The sequence below is a fragment of the Chelon labrosus genome (genome assembly GCF_963514085.1).
Source record: "Chelon labrosus genome assembly, chromosome: 8".
NCBI lineage: Eukaryota > Metazoa > Chordata > Actinopteri > Mugiliformes > Mugilidae > Chelon > Chelon labrosus.
The window spans coordinates 30,596,602-30,620,443 of record NC_140358.1 but is presented as its reverse complement, the minus strand read 5'-3'; the positions used below and the strand labels follow the sequence as shown (position 1 = coordinate 30,620,443).

The 23,842-nt window shown below is 43.8% G+C and overlaps 2 protein-coding genes across 2 annotated transcripts in view; one reads left to right on the top strand and one right to left on the bottom strand.

The window, feature by feature from the left end:
* The first annotated feature begins 2,704 nt into the window (after positions 1–2,704).
* LOC311491932 (proteinase-activated receptor 4) lies at positions 2,705–12,751 on the top strand. The gene is made up of 2 exons (XM_084550000.1): positions 2,705–2,885; positions 9,739–12,751. The coding sequence occupies exons 1-2, from the start codon at positions 2,780–2,782 to the stop codon at positions 10,848–10,850; spliced, it is 1,218 nt and encodes a 405-aa protein (XP_084406126.1). The 5' UTR covers positions 2,705–2,779; the 3' UTR covers positions 10,851–12,751.
* arap3 (ArfGAP with RhoGAP domain, ankyrin repeat and PH domain 3) overlaps positions 12,747–23,842 on the bottom strand; it is a 29,710-nt gene continuing 18,614 nt past the window's right edge. The window contains exons 19-35 of the mRNA XM_084549999.1: positions 23,582–23,780; positions 23,442–23,505; positions 23,191–23,354; positions 21,770–21,982; positions 21,384–21,489; positions 21,167–21,314; positions 21,024–21,092; positions 19,940–20,014; positions 19,271–19,388; positions 19,063–19,191; positions 18,843–18,979; positions 18,685–18,767; positions 17,966–18,001; positions 17,760–17,823; positions 17,547–17,684; positions 17,417–17,455; positions 12,747–17,307 (exon numbers count right to left, since the gene is read on the bottom strand). Coding sequence (XP_084406125.1) covers positions 16,834–17,307; positions 17,417–17,455; positions 17,547–17,684; positions 17,760–17,823; positions 17,966–18,001; positions 18,685–18,767; positions 18,843–18,979; positions 19,063–19,191; positions 19,271–19,388; positions 19,940–20,014; positions 21,024–21,092; positions 21,167–21,314; positions 21,384–21,489; positions 21,770–21,982; positions 23,191–23,354; positions 23,442–23,505; positions 23,582–23,780 — 2,256 coding nt within the window. The 3' untranslated portion in view covers positions 12,747–16,833. The remainder of the gene's footprint in view (positions 17,308–17,416; positions 17,456–17,546; positions 17,685–17,759; positions 17,824–17,965; positions 18,002–18,684; positions 18,768–18,842; positions 18,980–19,062; positions 19,192–19,270; positions 19,389–19,939; positions 20,015–21,023; positions 21,093–21,166; positions 21,315–21,383; positions 21,490–21,769; positions 21,983–23,190; positions 23,355–23,441; positions 23,506–23,581; positions 23,781–23,842) is intronic.

Here is a 23,842-nt window from a genome sequence, read left to right as displayed (position 1 = left end):
AGGACAGACATGTTGATATGTTGACGTGTTACAGAGGACAGACATGTTGACATGTTACAGAGGACAGACATGTTGACTTGTTGACATGTTACGGCGGACAGACATGTTGATATGTTACAGAGGACAGATATGTTGACATGTTACAGAGGACAGACCTGTTGATATGTTGACATGTTATATGTTACAGAGGACAGACATGTTGACATGTTACAGAGGACAGACATGTTGACATGTTACGGCGGACAGACATGTTGATATGTTACAGAGGACAGACGTGTTGATATGTTACAGAGGACAGACATGTTGATATGTTACAGAGGACACACGTGTTGACATGTTACAGAGGACAGACATGTTGATATGTTGACATGTTACAGAGGACAGACATGTTGACATGTTACGGAGGACAGACATGTTGATATGTTACAGAGGACAGACATGTTGATATGTTACAGAGGACAGACGTGTTGATATGTTACAGAGGACAGACGTGTTGACATGTTGACATGTTACAGAGGACAGACATGTTGATATGTTGACATGTTATATGTTACAGAGGACAGACGTGTTGACATGTTGACATGTTATATGTTACAGAGGTCAGACATGTTGACATGTTGACATGTTACAGAGGACAGACAAGTTGATATGTTGACATGTTACAAAGGACAGACATGTTGACATGTTACAAAGGACAGACGTGTTGATGTGTTACAGAGGACAGACGTGTTGACATGTTGACATGTTACAAAGGACAGACATGTTGACATGTTACAAAGGACAGACGTGTTGATGTGTTACAGAGGACAGACAAGTTGATATGTTGACATGTTACAAAGGACAGACATGTTGACATGTTACAAAGGACAGACGTGTTGATGTGTTACAGAGGACAGACATGTTGATATGTTACAGAGGACAGACATGTTGATATGTTGACATGTTATATGTTACAGAGGACAGACATGTTGACATGTTACAGAGGACAGACATGTTGACATGTTACGGCGGACAGACATGTTGATATGTTACAGAGGACAGACGTGTTGATATGTTACAGAGGACAGACATGTTGATATGTTACAGAGGACACACGTGTTGACATGTTACAGAGGACAGACATGTTGATATGTTGACATGTTACAGAGGACAGACATGTTGACATGTTACGGAGGACAGACATGTTGACATTTTACGGAGGACAGACATGTTGATATGTTACAGAGGACAGATGTGTTGATATGTTACAGAGGACAGGCATGTTGACATGTTACAGAGGACAGACATGTTGATATGTTACAGAGGTCAGACATGTTGACATGTTGACATGTTACAGAGGACAGACATGTTGACATGTTGACATGTTATGGAGGACAGACATGTTGATATGTTACAGAGGACAGACGTGTTGATATGTTACAGAGGACAGACATGTTGATATGTTGACATGTTACAGGGGACAGACATGTTGATATGTTGACATGTTACGGAGGACAGACATGTTGATATGTTACCGAGGACAGACGTGTTGATATGTTACAGAGGACAGACGTGTTGACATGTTGACATGTTACAGAGGACAGACATGTTGATATGTTGACATGTTATATGTTACAGAGGACAGACGTGTTGACATGTTATATGTTACAAGGACAGACGTGTTGACATGTTGACATGTTACAGAGGACAAGTTGATATGTTGACATGTTACAAAGGACAGACATGTTGACATGTTACAAAGGACAGACGTGTTGATGTGTTACAGAGGACAGACCTGTTGACATGTTGACATGTTACAGAGGACAGACATGTTGACATGTTGACATGTTACAGAGGACAGAAATGTTGATATGTTATATGTTACAGAGGACAGACATGTTGACATGTTACAGAGGACAGACGTGTTGATATGTTGACATGTTATATGTTACAGAGGACAGACGTGTTGACATGTTGACATGTTATATGTTACAGAGGTCAGACATGTTGACATGTTGACATGTTATATGTTACAAGGACAGACGTGTTGACATGTTGACATGTTACAGAGGACAGACAAGTTGATATGTTGACATGTTACAAAGGACAGACATGTTGACATGTTGACATGTTATATGTTACAGAGGACAGACATGTTGACATGTTACAGAGGACAGACATGTTGATATGTTGACGTGTTACAGAGGACAGACATGTGTGGACATGTGGACATGTTGACACGTTATGATCCAACACCAAAGGAAAACCCAAAATGAAACACGAGGTCAGAAACACAACAGACGACCTGAGAAGAGATGTATTAGAAGTCAGGACACACATGAGGATGAGGGAGGAGGACACCTGGAGGACACCTGGAGAAAACAATCACACAAGCAACAAGGAGGGAAGTAAAGAAAGACATGAAGCAGCAGGAAGATCCCTTCAAAATAAAATGAGGAAACACAAAGAAAACCAAACATGGTCAAGGACAGTGTCCAACAGTCAGACTCATGACTCAGCTCTGACTAGACAGACAGTGTTTCCTGTTTAATGGAGGAAGACCTTCCATCAACACACACACATCACGTCTTCTATACACACTCCCAGCAGTCCTCACAAAGGCCCACATTCTGGAGTCTCACACACACACACATCTGGATCCTGTCAGCAGAGCCGGGGACGGGGGATGGGGGACGGGGGAGGGCGGGGCTGAAGGCATGGAGCTGAGTTCAGACTTGAGGAAGAGGAAGACAGCCGTCGATGGTGAGACAGAAAACTGACAAAGACGAACTGAAGAAGAATGAGGTTGTTGGTTTGGACTCTGGTGTTTGTCTTCCTGCTGTCTCCGGTCTGCAGCGTCTCTCCGTCTCCTCCTGCTGCAGATGAATGTCCCAAAATGTCTGTCCGTAAGTCTGCCCCTCTTCTCACATCTCACATCACATTGTTCTTTCTTTTTGTCTGTTGGTGAATGATCTCAGGACTTCGTACTTGTGGTTCATGTTTTCATCTGTCATCGTTTACTTTTAAAATCCAGAAGTAAACAATAGGTTGATGCAGATGTTCACCAGGAACCAGATGTTTAGAGTAAATGAACTGACTTTCTGTGACCTGAAGGTTCATAGTAACGGATTTATGATCCATTTTAAAAGGCAGAGGATCAGGTCAGTTATGGAGACAGTCCAACAGAGGACAGAATGTTCTGGTGCTCTATGTCCTTACCACATAAAGTCATCAGAAAGCTGACTTTCAGCTGTGAGACAGAATCATGAACACATGACTGACCTGTCCACATCTTTGTCCTCTTTCTCATGAATGAACCAGCCCCTTGCTCTGGTGTCTGCTGATGAATGTCCTGTCTCTGTTTCTCTTCTTTCATTTCCTTCTCCTCTTTTAGCCAAAACAAACCGAAGGCTTCCACCTACAATATCCCTCTGATCCACTTCCTGTGGACAACTGTTTCTTGACTCCTTTCTTCTAACTTGCTCTTGTTTATCTTCTCCTCTGGCACATGGCTTCTTATCATTGCAATAGATGATGCAGCACTATTATGACTCGCCTTTTCTTTTTATCTCTACTTCTACTTTCTGCGTTACAGTCGATATAACAGCGTTGAACTTCTGTGCTGTAAATGTGTCTGAGGCTATTTGTCCTGAACACTGATGGATGAATATCCCAGAATCCAATATTTATTTGGATTGTCTCCAAAGTTTCAGCTCCTACATCTTTGAACAGTATTGCCATGTTTAGTTCTCTTCATATCCCTTCAGCCAGCCTGGATGCGATGCTTTTAATTTTTCTATATCTTGGGCACATTTTATTTATATAGCATCAATAACAATACAAATTGTCTCAAGACGCTTTACAACATCCGGCCAAATACAATGACTTTTGTTTTGTCTGAGTTTAATAGTAGAAAATTACAGGTCATCCAAGCCTTTATGTCTTTAAGGCTCACTTTCAAGTCTCTGTAGTAAAATATTATGATCAATATATATATATATATATATATATGTCAAATGCAGCACTAAGATCTAGCAGAACAAGTATAGAGACAAGTCCACTGTCTGAAGCCATGAGGAGATCATTGGTAACTTTAACCAAAGCTGTTTCTGTACTATGATGAACTCTAAAACCTGACTGAAACTCTTCAAACAGACCATTCTTGTTTAAGTGGTCACACAACTGATTAGCAACAACTTTTTCTAGAATTTTAGAAATAAAAAGAAGGTTGGAGATTAAAGCTGATGAAGTCATTACTACTGAGGGCTAAAGGAATAGATGGCTCAACAGAGCTGTGGCTCTTTGTCAGCCTGGCTACAGAGCTGGCTTGTTCTTGTTTTCTTCTATTAATGATGAATAATATGCTGTTCTAATATTACTAAGAGCTTTTTATAAGTTGTTAAACTATCTTTCCAGGCTATGTGAGCTTCTTCAGAATTAGTGGAATGACAGATTCTTTCCATCTTTCAGACTGTCTGCTTTGAACTGATCAGCTGTGAATGATACCAGGGAGCTAGCCTCCTCCCATTCATGACCTTCTTTTTCAGAGGAGCAACTAAGTTTAGAGTTGAACTAAGCGATGCTGCAGTGCCATCAACAAAATAATCTATTAGTGCAGGAGTTAAATTGTGGTTGCTGTCGTCCACAACATTGGTACATGGCACTGAGGTAAATAAAGAAGGAATTAATTCTTTATATCTAGTTACAGCATCATCAGATAAACATCTACTGTAATGAAATGTCTTTTCAGTTCCTGTATAATCCATTATTGTATGATCTGACATTTAAAAGACCACATTTAATTTTCCTATTCTTCTGTTCTACCAATGAATTAGTATTGATTTGAATAAGGTTCCTATGAAGAACTCCTCTTTAAATAATCTGGGAGCAGACAGAACATCTATGGAGTTTAGAGACTTTAGGGTGTGAGACAGTCCTAGAGAAGCGGCAGAGAAGTGTGTAAGACTACAACTCTACCTCCTGGTCTGAACTCTGGGTTGTCATGATTTCGGGGGGTTAATAAAATCGGCCATATTCCTAGAGATGAGAGCAGCACCCGCTAAAGTGGGGTGGATGTCATCTCGCCTAATCAGACCAGGCTTTCCCCAGAAAGTGTTCCAATTATCAATGAAGGCCACGTTGTTTGCTGGACACCACCTATAACCAGCGATGGAATGATGACGTGCGACTAAACATGTCATCATTGGTCAGGTTGGGCAGGGGACCAGAGAAAACTATGGCAAAGTTACAAACCGATTCCACATTAAGTTTTGTGACCTCCGATTGGCGTAACCGGGTGTCATTACTGCCGACGTGAATAACAATTTTACCATATTTAGCCTTAGCCTTAGCTTTAGCCTTAGCCTTAGCCAGAAGTTCAAGGTAAGATTAAGTGCCGCCCGCTCTGGTCCCTGGAATGCATCTAACTATGGTCGCTGGATTCTCTGTCTTCACGTTCTGCAAAATAGAGTCGCCAATTACAAGAGTTGGTTTCTCAGTGGGTGTGTCGCTGAGTGGAGAAAATCGGTTTGAAATGTGAAGGGGTTGGTGGTGATCCACGGGCCTGGTAGGACTTTGCTTCCTTCGTACCGTCACCCAGCCGCCCTGATAAAAGCGGGGTTTTGTGCAAATTGTGCAAAAAAAAAAAAGAGTTAGCATACCATGAAGCACTTCAAGCCTCCGCTACCATCTAAATGTAAAGCATGTTGCAGTGAGCACAGAAACCGCCGGCGCTGTTAGCGCTAGCAGTCCTGGTCCGAGTACGGACAAGACGAGTCGGCAGCACAAACTGTGTTTTTTTAACCATTTAAAGTCAATACTGTTCTGAAAAAGTACTAGAAGTATTAAAATGACACTTTCATTTTAGGTCTGTTCAGTTTTGGCCAGGGATAATTTATTTCTTTTTCTTGTCTGTGTCTATTATTTAATTCAGTTGTCCACTAAAATCCGTTTAAGTTAACGAATGTTGCTTTTGGGGGCAAATATTGTTATGTGATTAAAATGTGATTAATCGATATTAATTCATTACAAAGCCTCTAATTAATTAGATGAATTGTGGTCTCTGCAGGTCTACTAACTGATGTTGTGGTCTCTGCAAGTCTACTAACTAACTGATGTTGTGGTCTCTGCAGGTCTACTAACTAACTGATGTTGTGGTCTCTGCAGGTCTACTAACTGATGTTGTGGTCTCTGCAGGTCCACTAACTAACTGATGTTGTGGTCTCTGCAGGTCCACTAACTAACTGATGTTGTGGTCTCTGCAGGTCCACTAACTAACTGATGTTGTGGTCTCTGCAGGTCTACTAACTAACTGATGTTGTGGTCTCTGCAGGTCCACTAACTAACTGATGTTGTGGTCTCTGCAGGTCTACTAACTGATGTTGTGGTCTCTGCAGGTCTACTAACTAACTGATGTTGTGGTCTCTGCAGATCTACTTACTAACTGATGTTGTGGTCTCTGCAGGTCTACTAACTAACTGATGTTGTGGTCTCTGCAGGTCTACTAACTGATGTTGTGGTCTCTGCAGATCTACTTACTAATTGATGTTGTGGTCTCTGCAGGTCTACTAACTAACTGATGTTGTGGTCTCTGCAGGTCTACTAACTGATGTTGTGGTCTCTGCAGGTCTACTAACTAACTTATGTTGTGGTCTCTGCAGGTCTACTAACTAACTGATGTTGTGGTCTCTGCAGGTCTACTAACTGATGTTGTGGTCTCTGCAGGTCTACTATCTAACTGATGTTGTGGTCTCTGCAGGTCTACTAACTAACTGATGTTGTGGTCTCTGCAGGTCTACTAACTAACTGATGTTGTGGTCTCTGCAGGTCTACTAACTAACTGATGTTGTGGTCTCTGCAGGTCTACTAACTGATGTTGTGGTCTCTGCAGGTCCACTAACTAACTGATGTTGTGGTCTCTGCAGGTCTACTAACTGATGTTGTGGTCTCTGCAGATCTACTTACTAATTGATGTTGTGGTCTCTGCAGGTCTACTAACTAACTGATGTTGTGGTCTCTGCAGGTCTACTAACTGATGTTGTGGTCTCTGCAGGTCTACTAACTAACTGATGTTGTGGTCTCTGCAGATCTACTTACTAACTGATGTTGTGGTCTCTGCAGGTCTACTAACTAACTGATGTTGTGGTCTCTGCAGGTCTACTAACTGATGTTGTGGTCTCTGCAGGTCCACTAACTAACTGATGTTGTGGTCTCTGCAGGTCTACTAACTGATGTTGTGGTCTCTGCAGATCTACTTACTAATTGATGTTGTGGTCTCTGCAGGTCTACTAACTAACTGATGTTGTGGTCTCTGCAGGTCTACTAACTGATGTTGTGGCCTCTGCAGGTCTACTAACTAACTGATGTTGTGGTCTCTGCAGGTCTACTAACTAACTGATGTTGTGGTCTCTGCAGGTCTACTAACTGATGTTGTGGTCTCTGCAGGTCTACTAACTAACTGATGTTGTGGTCTCTGCAGGTCTACTAACTAACTGATGTTGTGGTCTCTGCAGGTCTACTAACTGATGTTGTGGTCTCTGCAGGTCTACTAACTAACTGATGTTGTGGTCTCTGCAGGTCTACTAACTAACTGATGTTGTGGTCTCTGCAGGTCCACTAACTAACTGATGTTGTGGTCTCTGCAGGTCCACTAACTAACGGATGTTGTGGTCTCTGCAGGTCTACTAACTGATGTTGTGGTCTCTGCAGGTTTACTAACTAACTGATGTTGTGGTCTCTGCAGATCTACTTACTAACTGATGTTGTGGTCTCTGCAGGTCTACTAACTAACTGATGTTGTGGTCTCTGCAGGTCTACTAACTGATGTTGTGGTCTCTGCAGGTCTACTAACTAACTGATGTTGTGGTCTCTGCAGGTCTACTAACTAACTGATGTTGTGGTCTCTGCAGGTCTACTAACTAACTGATGTTGTGGTCTCTGCAGGTCCACTAACTAACTGATGTTGTGGTCTCTGCAGGTCTACTAACTAACTGATGTTGTGGTCTCTGCAGGTCCACTAACTAACTGATGTTGTGGTCTCTGCAGGTCCACTAACTAACTGATGTTGTGGTCTCTGCAGGTCTACTAACTGATGTTGTGGTCTCTGCAGGTCTACTAACTAACTGATGTTGTGGTCTCTGCAGATCTACTTACTAACTGATGTTGTGGTCTCTGCAGGTCTACTAACTAACTGATGTTGTGGTCTCTGCAGGTCTACTAACTGATGTTGTGGTCTCTGCAGGTCTACTAACTAACTGATGTTGTGGTCTCTGCAGGTCCACTAACTAACTGATGTTGTGGTCTCTGCAGGTCTACTAACTAACTGATGTTGTGGTCTCTGCAGGTCCACTAACTAACTGATGTTGTGGTCTCTGCAGGTCTACTAACTGATGTTGTGGTCTCTGCAGGTCTACTAACTAACTGATGTTGTGGTCTCTGCAGATCTACTTACTAACTGATGTTGTGGTCTCTGCAGGTCTACTAACTAACTGATGTTGTGGTCTCTGCAGGTCTACTAACTGATGTTGTGGTCTCTGCAGATCTACTTACTAATTGATGTTGTGGTCTCTGCAGGTCTACTAACTAACTGATGTTGTGGTCTCTGCAGGTCTACTAACTGATGTTGTGGTCTCTGCAGGTCTACTAACTAACTGATGTTGTGGTCTCTGCAGGTCTACTAACTAACTGATGTTGTGGTCTCTGCAGGTCTACTAACTAACTGATGTTGTGGTCTCTGCAGGTCTACTAACTAACTGATGTTGTGGTCTCTGCAGGTCTACTAACTAACTGATGTTGTGGTCTCTGCAGGTCTACTAACTAACTGATGTTGTGGTCTCTGCAGGTCTACTATCTAACTGATGTTGTGGTCTCTGCAGGTCTACTAACTAACTGATGTTGTGGTCTCTGCAGGTCTACTAACTAACTGATGTTGTGGTCTCTGCAGGTCTACTAACTAACTGATGTTGTGGTCTCTGCAGGTCTACTAACTGATGTTGTGGTCTCTGCAGGTCCACTAACTAACTGATGTTGTGGTCTCTGCAGGTCTACTAACTGATGTTGTGGTCTCTGCAGATCTACTTACTAATTGATGTTGTGGTCTCTGCAGGTCTACTAACTAACTTATGTTGTGGTCTCTGCAGGTCTACTAACTGATGTTGTGGTCTCTGCAGGTCTACTAACTAACTGATGTTGTGGTCTCTGCAGATCTACTTACTGATGTTGTGGTCTCTGCAGGTCTACTAACTGATGTTGTGGTCTCTGCAGGTCCACTAACTAACTGATGTTGTGGTCTCTGCAGGTCTACTAACTGATGTTGTGGTCTCTGCAGGTCTACTAACTAACTGATGTTGTGGTCTCTGCAGATCTACTTACTAATTGATGTTGTGGTCTCTGCAGGTCTACTAACTAACTGATGTTGTGGTCTCTGCAGGTCTACTAACTAACTGATGTTGTGGTCTCTGCAGGTCTACTAACTAACTGATGTTGTGGTCTCTGCAGGTCTACTAACTAACTGATGTTGTGGTCTCTGCAGGTCTACTAACTGATGTTGTGGTCTCTGCAGGTCTACTAACTAACTGATGTTGTGGTCTCTGCAGGTCTACTAACTAACTGATGTTGTGGTCTCTGCAGGTCTACTAACTAACTGATGTTGTGGTCTCTGCAGGTCCACTAACTAACTGATGTTGTGGTCTCTGCAGGTCTACTAACTGATGTTGTGGTCTCTGCAGATCTACTTACTAATTGATGTTGTGGTCTCTGCAGGTCTGCGGACGTTCAGGCTTATGGCGGTTTGTAACTTCACCACTCTGAAAGAGAAACATCTGAAGGAGATCCAGGCTCCAACCACCAATCTGTACCTGCCAGTCCTCTACCTGCTGGCCTTCAGTGTGGGTCTGCCCACTAACATCCTGGCTCTTTGGGTTCTGGTATTCAGGACCAAACCACTGCCGTCCACCACATTACTCATCAATCTGACAGTGGCTGACTGCCTTCTACTGTTGGTGCTCCCCTTTCGTATTATCTACCACTTCCGAGGCAACCACTGGGAGCTAGGTGAGCCTTTCTGCCGGGTTGTCATGGCCATGTTTTACGGCAACATGTATGGCTCCATCTGGTGTCTGGCCTTCGTGGCTCTGGACAGATATGTTGCTTTGGTTCACCCATTCAGTGCAAGGACTCTGCGTAGCCGGAAGGTGTCTCTGTACATGACGGCAGCAGTGTGGTTGGTCGTGCTAGCTGCCATGCTACCGCTGCTTATGTCACAGCAGACCTATGTACTGGATGAACTGAAAATCACCACCTGCCATGACGCACTCCCCGAGAAGGAGCATGAAAGCTACTTCCTGCCATACTTTGCCACCTTGTTCGCCTCTAGCTTCGTGTTGCCCTTTGGCGTCATCTTGTACTGCCATGGAGCAGTGCTGCGCACCCTGCTGGCTGAGGGGAAGCGCTACGGTCACGCTATCCGAGTGACGGTGTTGGTGCTAGTGGTCTTTATTGTGTGTCTGCTGCCCAGCAACATCCTACTCCTCCTCACCTATGGTGACAGCTTCCTGGTTGGCGATGGTGACGACTTCTACGTCGCCTACATGGTTAGCTTAGCAGTTAGCACCTTCAACAGTTGTATCGACCCCTTCATATTTTACTACGTGTCAGTAGAGTTCAGGCAGAAGGCCAAGAGCGCTCTGTGTTGCCACAGTGATACCAAAGAAAATCCGTCTCCTCTGAGAAACAACATAGACTGTTCGTCATCAGTCCTGAGGTCAAAGGTCACCCTGCGGGACACATCTGAAACAGCATGCAGCTTTACCTACCAGGACAGTCACAGTCACATGACTGGTGACATCATCACACCTGTCAATCAAACACCTTAGAAAATGTTGGACTGCTCCTTTAAACTGTTTGATTCTGATCAGCTGATGTCTGAGGTGTAATCCTTTCAGTTTATTTACACTTTTAATAAAGATAATGAAAATATAATCCAGAAAGAAGAATCACTTTGTGTTCATCTGCACCTTTCAGGGGAAATTAAACACAACACAGTTAAAGTCTGAGGACATTCATCACAACAAACAGGTTAATTAATAAAATAACATAAAGCCTTGTGTAAATAAGAGACGGTCTGTTGAGAATATTTGACCATGAACCTTCACATTAGCATCATGAGAGTTCACGTGGAAAAAGACACACATCAGTCTAAGGTGAAACAAAGGCAGCTATACATGCTGAGCTTTCTAGAAGACGTTTTAGTTTCTACAATGAACCCACAATACTTAGAACGGGACAAAGTTTTGGTATTAGCAGTAAAAAGTATTTTCAGATACATTTCATGAACATCTTGGATCATTAGCATTTTTGATGAGGATTTCTGTGGATTTAGAGAAGCTTCATGAAAAATGGTGCTGAACCAGCACCATTGAAAAAGATGCTCCCACAGATTGCTGTTGGAGAAAAGGAATGAGGTGGCGCGGTGGGATGGTGGTAGTTCCAGCTCTTAACTCATTCATTTACAGTGTTTCACGTCAGTAAATTGATGAAGTCACTGAATTGTTTGGCTTTTTATCCCATTAATCACATTTCATGAATATGGTCAGCAGTGGTATTTATTTAGCCTGCTTTAGCTCAAGTGTATAAATAATAGGTAGTTAGATTCTTATTGCAGTTAGCTAGCATTAGCCTCTCCTTCGTAGCCACCATGACCAGTTGCTGGGTTGTCCTTCGTTTTCCTCATTTTCCAGATTAATTGGTGTTATTGAAGTTCATTGTCACAAACTATTTATATTCCATTATTCAATTAATTGTTTGATTTCTTGTTAAACCAGAAACAAACGTCTCTTCCTATCCTTCACATGTTGCTTTCATACTCTGATATTCACTTGTAGTCCATGTCATGAGAATGTTTGAACATTAAACATCATGAGCATATTAGTAATTATGACAGAATAAAATATGAATGCATTTATGCTGTAAATGTATTCTAGCTTTCCCTCTTCCCTCCTCAGTGAAACAAACTGATTAATGCTGACTCTCCATCACTCATCAGAAAATAACAGTACTGGTTGTTGTTCCTGTAAATGTTTCCTACGACCAGTCCCCCTTCTGTACACAGCACAGACATAGCTATGAAAAACTGCTGACACTGTTGAAATTAATGTGTAGTAATGAGGTGAATGCAGTAATCAAAACACATTAAGTGTTAATGTTGACTAGAAACTGATAACTTGCTACTCATTGCTGCTGCATTCAATCCCACTAGAAACCATTCAGTCGGGTTTATTTGGAACTATTGGAGGCTAAATGAACCAAGTGACCACACGGTGGCGCCATCATAGCATATCAGAACTCTTTCTAGACAGTCATTAAACCTCACAGAGTACACGAGTTGCTGGTCTACCACTGTTTGACTTTGGTGTGTTAACATGTTAGTATCTAATCTGGCTCTGAGATACGAGATCCAGAAAACCTGAACTGTACAGACTGAAGTATCTGGTCAGCAGTGAGAGAGTTTCTCTTTAAACTACAGAGAACACAGAGACACTGAAGAACCAGGAAACCAGACTGCAAATCCAGGATAGAGAGGATGAGTGAATGTGGTGTTGAAGGTGTAGAGGTGGATCAGTTTGTCAGAGGAGACTCTGTAGAAGGACAGAGTTCCAGCAGGACAGTCCACATACACTGATACTCTGTTAGAGACAGAGGACGAGGAGATGGATGTTCTTATGTTATTGTGCCAGACAGAGTAACCAGCATCAGAGCAGCTCAGACTCCAGGACTGTTTATTCCATCCGAACACGCAGTCATCTCTGTCTCCTCTCCTTCTGATTCCTCTGTAACTCACTGATATAAAAACACCTCCTCTCCACTCAACCTCCCAGTAACAGCGACCAGTCAGACCATCTCTACACAGCAGCTGAGGACACTCAAATCTGGATATGGCTTCTAACCCATCACATATATCACCTAGTCTCACGTAGTCTCTCTGTACAAATGGGCTTCACTTGTTTGCCACATTGCTTTCTCAGCCATTTAGTCATGAGGTCCAATTCTTGGGTTGCTGTGAGGTGAACTTCACTAGCTGCATTGGTGAATGAGGAATACCATGCACAATAATTCTCTGGTGTATCATCAGATTACAGTCCTGCACTGACAAGGTCTCATCATGCCAAATACTGTGCTAAAGACTGCCGGGGGGTATATGACTGGGCATGTACATTAATCATTGGGGTTTGATTTTCTTATTTCAGTTCTCGTCTCACCCTTAGTTGGATCAGGTAAGATTCTGGGTGCAATGGGGAAGTTGTAGGTGGGACTGACGACAGTGCAGAGGGAGAACGCTGCTGAAGGTTGATTTTAGACTGGACTTATTCACTGATGCAGTCCACTTTAAACCTTGCTGATTCAGATTTTCCATCTTCAACTACAGCAAGCATTGCTTCTAGCTCCTTGTCTATTCTTGCTATTTCTATTTGATTTTGAGCATCTCTGGCAACCTTTTCCATTTTCAGTTTAGCTTCTTGGGTAGATATGATCCCCTTATTGCTCTTAGCACTGGAGACACACAACCTGTTGCTTGTTACTCCTTCTGACTGTAGCGTCGGGTATATAGAAACTACACCAAGTTAAACCACTGCCAATGACGACAGAGTTATATTCAAACGTTTACTGTCACACTTCTTCATTAACACGCTTGTGAAAACTGCAAATAAAAACAATGCAAAAACATTGCAGTGTACATAGTTGTAAATTTAAACATAAATTGCAGTTTTTACACTGTAGGTAACACTTTCAGTGGCTAGGAGCTTGTACATAATAACTATACTATAAATAAATCCACTTTTAACAAAATAATCTCGAATACATATTCTTCAATGTGTCTACAATCAAATAAAGAACTCACGGTGTTGCCTTCATGGTGATTCAAAGCAGATGGCTGTAGGCTGCTTCAAGAGCATATACATGTCTCCTCTACAGAGGCAGGTAAGAAGGTAAAACAGGAAGTGACTTAATAGGAGGTGATGTCATCACCTAATGAAATTATCCAATTACCTCCCAAAGATATACACTTATAACAACAAATAAGGAGGGATTGTGAAACTTAAAGAAAACTCCTTGAGGGCAACACAAAGTGTCTGACCAGAAGGAACCAGGGCAGTGGCCTCTACTGATGGTTGTTTTAACCAGTTTAAAAACCTCCTCCTGCTATTTGTGCTCCTGTAAATATTCTGAACCTGATTCTGTTTTTACCAATGCCTTCCTCACACCGAACACACTGTATGAAACGAGATTCATTTATCTGAACTACAACTACTAGTAGTCACGTAGACCTTGTAATGAACAGTGTGCTTGTGTAACGCTAAACTTTGCTCGACCATCAAGGCTGAGGTCAGCTGACATTCAAAGGTTCATTCCTGCTCATTGGGAAAAGGGTGAGGAAAGTTGGCATCAGCTCTGAACCTCAGTTCTTCTTTCTCCTTGTTGAGAATCTTCTTTAATGACTGGATTATATTAATTAATGCAACTGAAATGTTTGAATTTAATAAGAACTACAGAGGTTTGATCTTATCCAAATCTGCAAATCCACAAGTCTTTATTTCTTGAAACAAACTTAATGTTGCTTTGGGTTGTTTTTTTTTTTCTGGAGAATGTTAGACCGTACTCGCTGTACTCAGACCTCGGCAAGACAACAAATGAAATAAGGGAAAACGCTTCAGGGTCAGTGTCCCAAGCAGCAGAAATCAGATCAAATATAAATCAGATATGGTCTTATAGTAAATGAATACTAACATGAATGGGCAGACAGCGCAGCCTTGCCGAATTTGACAATCTCTGCAGCCTCCACCAGAGTTCCTGTCCCACAGGGCATTACATGAAGGCTTTTCACAAACTAATTTATTATTGAGTTGTCTCTATTAACAAACTCCATGTGACAGTCAGTCAGGTCATTGTATTCAGAAGAATATTCCAGAGATTTACACAGCACTTCTGTTTTTATTAGACTGACAGAACGCTGGAAAGATCATCGATATACAGACCTCATTCAGACATTAACATCCAACCTGTCCAACTTTACCTGTGTCTCCAACCAAGGACACCATCAATACAGAGGAAATAACTACTTTGCATTCATCAATATGATCCCATCAGTAATTAACTACATGAAGAATCACACTCCTCCTTCTCATATCAGATCATTTCTAGTTGATTCTAGTTCAGATTAGTTTCTAGTTTAGTTTGGTTCTCAGCTCCAAGACCAGAATCTTTTAAAAGGCTCTCATTACTAATGAACAGACATCACTGATTCATGTGATCATTTCTAATAGTGGTTGAATGAATGAGTTAAACTCCTCTTCCTCAGATCAGCCCTGTTGAGTAGGTGGTCTTTAATGTGACCCAGGACTCATTGTGTGTTCACACTACCAAAGGAAGGAGGTCACATGTGTCCCAGACCACCTCCACATGTGGACTGACACCAGATCAGTGTTCACACCTGGACCTGTTTAACCTGGACTCTAGAGACCAGATCAGTGTTCACACCTGGACCCGTTTAACCTGGATCAGGTGTTAATGTGACATCTCTTGAGCAGAGAGTCACTCTGAAGACAAGAACAAGCTGTTCCTCACAAAGACATACATTCCAGACAGCAGAGAAACACCAACCATTGAGAGCAGACAGTCTGACCACTGTCAGAGCACTGGGACCAGTACTGTGTTATGAAGGACTGGTGGACAGACAGATGGAATCCACATGTGGAAACTTTTCTTGTTTTTTATTGAAGTTTGGAACTTCGGACAGTGTTTGATCTCTGTTAGTGAGACTCAGCTGCCACCTGCTGCTCATCCAGAGCATAATTTCCTGTCAGAGGAAAGCTTTTTTGGAATAAGAGCAGGGAGTGTTTGGTTTATTTCTCTGTGAGATAATCAGCTGAGCCACAGCCGCTCTGAATCAATCCATCTGCAGTCAAAGCAATAAAGCAGCAGTTTATTTCAATGAAACATAGACGTCCACTGTCACTTCTTTAACACATGAATCTGTCCAAAGAGTTTTCATCCAGCATCACACATCAGACTCTTTATAGTGTGGCACCAGTAAAACCAGTGAAACCAGTTTGTTCCTCTGCACCAACACCAGCAGCTTTACTGCACCACATCTATACAACTGCCCCAATCGTTTCAATACACACATGTATGTTCTGGCAGACGTGTTGGACTTGGTATCTTTACCCAGAACTTCAATCAAAGTCTTTTATTTTCATCCAACTTGATGATGATTTTAAAGCTGAAGGACAGAGATCCTTTGACAGCAGCTCCGAGTGTGAAGGTCTCCAGAATCCAGACTCTTGTTTTAGCTCTTCAGATGTGATACAGGATCAGGTGATCTAAGGTGTTTCAGCTGTGGAGAGCACATCAGTGGAAAGACTTTCCTCATGGCTCATTCAGCTGCTTTAACTCCTGGAAATCTCTTCTCTTCACATCTGATCATCATTAACGTCTGTTTGACTTTGCTTATTTTCAGAACCAGAGGTCACCTCAAGGTCGTCATGATGTCTGAAAACACTGTTTCTGGTCCTCTGTCAGGACCAAAGGTCTGATTATTTGTGATTGTGATATGATTATTTACTCCATTCAATCAAGGTCCGATTAGTGACGATCTTCTCCCACAGACAGAGAGGTTTCCCATCCAGAATGAAGTTTCATTCTTGAGTCAACATGGTGAGAAGTTGCTAAAGTTCTGAGACGATGGATCAAACGGATGAAGACCGTGTGACGTTAACGAAAGCCTCAGAACTAATAAATGGAGCCAGAGATGAGGATGAAGGAAACTTTTCCTCCTGACTCCTCCGTTTCAGACTTGCTTCTTCAAACATCATATGGCCTCTCCTCCTCCTCCTCCTCCTCCTCTGTCTTCTTGGTGAAGGCAGACGACAGCTCCTGCAGGAGCAGCTCCTGTGACGGTGTACATACTCTCTGCAGATGCTGTCTTTTCCTCACCGAAGGCTGCTGGACGATGTTTGAGTCCGTAGAGCTGGAGTCTGTTTCTTCGTTGCCTCCTGCTCCTCCACAGCTGTTGATCTGCTCCAGAGTCTCCTCAAAGACAGTTTGGACTGGCCCCTGGACCATCACGTGGTCCAGATTTGTGGCTTCCACAGGAACCAATCTGAGTGGCGGGTGGTCTGGAACCTCCTGTGTCTCTGCAGCACGGCTGGAAAGGAAGCTGGTCTCCAGAGACTTTAGAACCTGCAGGCCGAAGTCTCCCACCTCCTCGTAGAGCGGCTCGGGGAGGTCAGGAGACTCTGAACGCTCCTCAAACGAGTCCTGCTGGACCTTCATTGGCTGCAGACAGAGAAGGTGTAACCGTAATGAATGAGTGCAGATAAGGACCGGTCAATCAAAGTTCTCCCTCCAACCTCCAGCCTCCCGTCCACAAGCAGGAAATACTCACAAAGTACATGGAGAGAGTCCGTCTGTCATGTAGTTTCCTCTGCAGAGAGACAGAAAACATCAGTAAACATCAGCTCATGGCTCAGAGAATGAGCCAGTGTCATCCTTAGTGTTATGGGTTGGACTCTAACCAGCGTCTGATTGGCCGAAAGCATACTGCTGTTGCTCTCGTCTCCTCTGATAGGGACAAGTGGCATCGTGCCAAATTTCTGTTTGGAGATGTCGGAGGAGGAGTGACGCCTCAGCACCGGAGGACCAGGATCATCGTTCTGAAAAGAATCCCATCGATCAGTAAAGAGAGTGCAGAGAGCACAGACTGCTTAGAGCGTTGGAGGTTAACTGACCTGAGCTTTAAGGAAGCTGGTGATCCAGTCCCACAGCTCTGCCTCACAGCTGCAGCATAGGAACCTGAAGACCAGAGGAGCACAAGTCAAACCACTAGGGCGTTCTCGGGTCAGCTACTGGAGTCTCTGTGTCTGATCATGCTCCACAGAAGCATCAGGTTCTTCCTGTTTTAAAGACGTCACAAATGAAATGAGCTGATACTTACAGTTGGTGTTTGTCTGACATCACTGTGAAGCCCCACCTGCAGGACCAGACACAGATTCACTTATTCATCCACTCATCTAATCTCTGATCTCAGTCAGAACTCACTGGAGTGAACCAGTGATTGTACTTCAGGTAAATGCAGCCTGAACAACAGGAAATCATAAATCCAGCCCTGCTGAGTCTGTCTGGGTCCACGCATTGAAGGTTCCCTAAGCTGGAACCTTTAAAAGTGATTGTACACAAGTTGAGAACGAGCAGCAGCAAACCCTCCTGAACCTGGAACAAAACTTTTTCCAGCAGCTGATCATTCTGCCTAGAACTCCAGACTAGTAGAAGAACTGTAGACAAGGGCCACCATCTGAAGCTCTATATGAATGAGTTCTGGCAGTAATGACACTAAACTGGACCCATCTCGACTTGAGGGCCAGCAGATAAGGACCAGTCCAGCAGAGAGCTCCCGAGAATGAGAACCTGGTCCAGGAAGGGTTTCCCTGTGGCAGCTCAGACAATCTTGTGTAGAAACGAAGCGGCAGCTCAGAAACCAAAGAGTCTCAGGGAGCTGAGTTTGAACAGACCAAGACCCATCCTGGTGTGGGTGATGATGATTATAGTGATGTCACCAAACCAACCAAACCCAATCACCTCAAACCAGAAACTCAGTGATGCCAACAGTCATTTAAACAGGAGTGACATTGACATGTACACATTCTGCAGCTCTACCTCGTCGGAGCCTTCAGCTTCTTGCGGATGCCGATGTAGATCCTCATGCACTTCAGAGACCACTCCTTCTCTGGTTTGATGCTCTGAATAGTGACACAGAAAAGTCAGGACACAGGGCTCACACTGTTTTCACAAGCTCACACAGGAACAAGTTTTACCTTCTTGTCTTTGAGCAGCAGCAGTTTGTGGTCTCGAATCTGGAAGGTTCTCTCCTGGAACCTGGTCCCCTGGAGGAGCTTCGGAGGCTCCTCACGACACCTCAACAGGCCGACCTTCATAATCTCACTCTTATAGGCTGAGGGACAGGCGGACATACAGTATGTTAGAGGGAGCATATGTTCCTGCACCGTGGCGGTGTCCTCAGGTGAGTGGACCTACAGGTGAGGATGGTGATGCCTTCTCCTTTAGGGACCCTCTTCACCACCAGGTAGGCAGAGCTTGGGTCAGCCATTTTACACCACTGCAGAGCCTGCTCCAGGACTTTCTCTTTGGGGTGTAAGGGACGCTCTGGAAGGACAAAAGCACACCTGTCAGGGTCCGTTCAGGTAAATGAGGTAGAGTCACAAGATTCACAATGCTAGCTCACCCAGCTGTCCGTCTTCGATGGCTTCAAATGTCATCCAGACGTCTTTGTCTCCAGCTGGGACGTTCCTCATATACAGAACCTGATTGGTCAGCTCCTCAGCACACATGGTGGGAGACACCTGCAGGGGTCAGAGGTCACACACCGTCACACTTGAATCACACACAAGTCATTAACTGAGTCATCGTTAACTGAGTCATCGTTAACTGAGTCACTAACGGAGTCATTTACTGAGTCATTGTTAATTGAGTTATTGATAACTGAGTCATTATTAACTGAGTCATTGTTACCTGAGTTATTAACTGAGTCATCGTTAACTGAGTCACCGTTAACTGAGTCATCGTTTACTGAGTTATTGTTAACTGAGTCATTGTTAACTGAGTCATCGTTAACTGAGACATTGTTTACTGAATCATCGTTAACTGAGTGATTAACTGAGTGACTGTTACCTGAGTCGTTAACTGAGTCATCGTTTACTGAGTTATTGTTAACTGAGTCATTAACTGATTAACTGATTCACTAAATGAGTCATAAATGAGTCATAGTTAAGTGAGTCAAGAGTCATCACTTACTGAGTCATTAACAGTTCAATTAACCATTTCGTTAACTGCTAAATTAACATCATCAGCCATCCACCAGGTGACTGCAGTTTCTGTAAACATGATGACGTACTTTCAGAGTGACGCAGCAGTCCGGTATCTTCATCTCCAGATAGACTTCGATGATCAGATCACCGGCCTGAGACAGCTGCAATAATCATAACATATTATCAACTTATTCCAGCATGGCCCGATATTTATACCAGACAAAGGTCAAAGGTTAAAGGTCAAAGACCAGACGAGATGAGACAAGGTCAGATCAGAAGTGCAGGTCTCAATAGGAAGAGGTTCTCAGTTCTTGGTGATGTTGGCAGAGAGAACTTCCTGAACTCTCAGAAACTCGTAGCTGATCAATCTCCTGAGCTTCTCCAGATAAACAGAGTGAGGACGTCTTGCCCCATGAGCACTAAGTTCAGCTCCAGCTCTTGAATGTTTCCCTGATACTGAGCTGAATGTGGTTGCTGTTGGACCTTCATCAGTATCTTTACTTCCATGGATGGAGGGTTATGTGAGAGATTGTAGAAATAGCTTTTGACTGGTCTAAGGGGGTCCAGGTGGAGATGATCCAGAGGTGCTGTGGCGTTACTGAGACATCTGGAACATCTGGGACAGATGCCGACTCATCGTCTGGTTGTGGTGATTGCTGTATTTGAGGAGGTTGTGGGAGTGGAGGGGTTTCTTATTTCTTATTACAAAGTGGCTGAGGTTTGTCTGAAAACTCCTGTGATGTGGACGCAACACTTCTGTCTCCACCTCTTCTCAGTGTTCTTGTTCCCCACCAACATGGGGAGGTGGGGGTGTTGTGGAAGGACCTGAAGCAAGCAGGTGATGTGAGGAAACCCACCAACATCTCAGAACTGAAGTGGTTCTGTTCTGAGGAATGGGCTAAAATTCCTCCAAGCTGCTGTAGACCACTGATCAGCAGTTACCAGAAACATTTAGTTACAAGGAGGTCACAGCAGATACTGGAAATAAGGAGGACATGATATGTAATATTGGCTCACTTTAGTCTCATATTTATGTTCCAGGTGTTTGATTGGATTCTCTTTCTCTTCAACTTTTAGGACGTGTGTGAAAATAATGTGAGTCATTTTTATGAAGAAGTCTAAAGGACACTAAAAGTTTTTAGCAGCTCTGAATACGCTGGACCATTTTACCTGAGTGTCCTTCCAGGTGGTGATGAGACTGATCTCCAGCTCGATCTGAGTCTTATGCTCCTCATCAATCTGAAACAACATCATAGCTTAGCACGGTTTGTTCACATGCTACCGTTGACATCTTCCCCTCAGAGTTTACTCACATCGAAGACATACAGGTAGTTGTCTATCAGATCCTCCACAATCTTCACCTCGTGCTCCCCTTTCCCGTCGGTCTGGAACAGACTGGGTGCGAACAACAGTGACAGGTTCTTGGTGCACATCTGGTTCAGGTCGGCACACTTCTGGACCCTGGAAGAAAACAAGGCATTTAGATCTCTGCTCCCAGCGCTACTCTCTGCTGCTGTGGGTGGAGCTCACCTGTACAGGTGACTGATGAGAGCTGCTAGAGTCGTTCGATTCACTCGAGGAAGACTACGGATGATTTCCTTGTAACGGTCCAACCTCGGACGCCTCTGAGGGATTTCTGAACATCGTTAAAAATAAAGAGCAGTGTCGTTATTGTCGCTCTGATTATGTCTAACTCTGATAGAATATATATACACTGTATATAGGGCCAGGGCCAGGGCCAGGGCCAGGACCAGGGCCAGGGCCAGGACCAGGACCAGGGCCAGGGTCAGGACCTAGGATGAAGCATTACACACAGTGGACCTAAAACCTTGTTACCAGCAGTAACTGGAAACTGAAAACCAGACAGACGTCTGGAGCCTGACAGCAAAGACTGCTCTGATCTGAGGTGGACTCACTGGCGGCCTCCTGCCACAGCGGGTGGAGGTCGGCCATGAAGATGGGGTCGTCGATCTCTCTGAAGAACCTCTTCAGGACATCAGTCACATCCTCAATAAAATGGTCCCCGATCCGCAGTTTGACATTTCGAGCGTCTTTACGAAACTCCTCCATCAGCAGCTTGATCCTGGATTTGGCTCCATTCTTCCTGTAGATGCCCTCATGACCCAGACCTGCAGAAAACAGTGAGAATCAACAATGTTTAAAGACTTTGTCCTGAACACACACATCTGACACATATTTCTGTCGCTGCAGTGCAGGACGAATAATCTCCATGTCTGCTGCTTGAAATTTCCTAGGGTTGTCTATTGAGTTACGAGTGGATGTGATCTTTTTTAAGGTAAAAATGTGACATTTAGAGTTGCTTCAGAGTTTTAATGTCCTTCAGAATTTTCTAAATTTCTTCAGAAAAATGACTCAAAACATCATAAAATTTTCATTCAAGTCCTGAAAGTAGACAAAGAGAACCTAATCTAACAGCAGAAAGATTAGACTAAAGTGAGCCAATATTACATATCATGACCTCCTTGTGTCCAGTATCTGCTGTGACCTCCTTGTCACTAAATGTTTCTGGTAACTGCTGATCAGTGGTCTACAGCAGCTTGGAGGAATTTTAGCCCATTCCTCAGAACAGAACCACTTCAGTTCTGAGATGTTGGTGGGTTTCCTCACATCAACTGCTTGCTTCAGGTCCTTCCACAACATTTCTATTGGATTAAGGTCAGGACTTTGACTTGGCCGTTCCTAAACATTCATCTTGTTCTTCTTTAACCGTTCTTTTGTAGAACCACTTGTGTTCTTGGGCTCGTTGTCTTGCTGCATGACCCAGTTTCTCTTCACACTCAGCTCATGGACAGATGTCCTGACATTTTCTTTTAGAGTTCACTGGTAGAATTCAGAAATCATTGGTCCATCAATGAGGACAAGCCGTCCTGGTCCAGATGCAGCAGAACAGGCCCAAACCAGGACATTAGCACCCCCATGTTTGATGGAGGGATGAGGTTCTGATGCTGGAATGATGCAGTGTTGTTTCATCTCCAAACATGACGCCTGTCATCTAAACCAAACCACACCTGAGTCTCATGACACTGATGGAAACACCTCTGAACAGATGGACTCTGGTTTAATCCTAGAGGAGCTCCTCTCTGATATGTAATATTAGCTCATTTTCCTGATTAAACAAATACACAAGTCTAATATATATGTTTCATGTGTGTGTTTGGGTTCTCTTGGTCCACTTTCAGGATGTTTTGAGTGATTTTTATGTAGAAATGTAGAAAATTCCGACTGAGGTTAAAACTCACTGCTCCCTCAAAAGCTCACTGAGTAACAGTGTTCAGTGGTTTGGTTTCATTTCCCGCCTCCTCTTCCTCTTCCTCACCATACTGTGTGATGAAGGCGATGCAGCTGTCCACAATGATGGGGATGTCATTTCTGCTCAGCTGCTGCTCTCTCAGAGTGTTTCCTTTACCGCCAGCCGCTCGCTGGATGTCTGAGTACCACAGAGAGAAATCTGTTCGACCAACTCCCTGTAGGTGGAGCGTCCTGTCGGGGAGAAGGCAAAAAGATGTCTCTGAGATCATGAACCTAGGAAAGACCGAGCCGACCAGCAGAGAAACTCAGCCTCTTTACCTTCCCTTTTCTACCAGGACAAGGATCTCTTTCTTCTCGTGGTTCTCATTTTCGGAGGCGACACCTTCAACACAAACATAAATGGCGTTATGAAAACCAGTCAGACAAAACCAGGTGAGTTGGATCTGTTGATCACTGACTCAGCTCCTGCAGGCGATTCAGGTTGATGATATCCTCGGCTGCTCCGTCGGTCTGGGGACAGATGAAGAGGTTGGACTTCTGCAGGACAAAGTAGGCCTCCTTCCACTGCTGAGGATCCAGCATGGCTCGGTACCGCAGGAGACCGACCCGCTCAAACTCCCGAGTCAGCAAACAGTGACAGCTGAGCGGAGTCGCAGCCTGACGACCAGCGACACATCGATTAAACACGACATCACAAATGAAGAAGAGTGAACAGAGTG

Bases quoted from the DNA above. Each gene is read 5' to 3' on its own strand.
- LOC311491932 (XM_084550000.1), top strand. From the start codon at position 2,780: ATGAGGTTGTTGGTTTGGACTCTGGTGTTTGTCTTCCTGCTGTCTCCG. The intron at 2,886-9,738 runs GTAAGTCTGCCC...TGGTCTCTGCAG, and splicing joins ATGTCCCAAAATGTCTGTCC to GTCTGCGGACGTTCAGGCTT.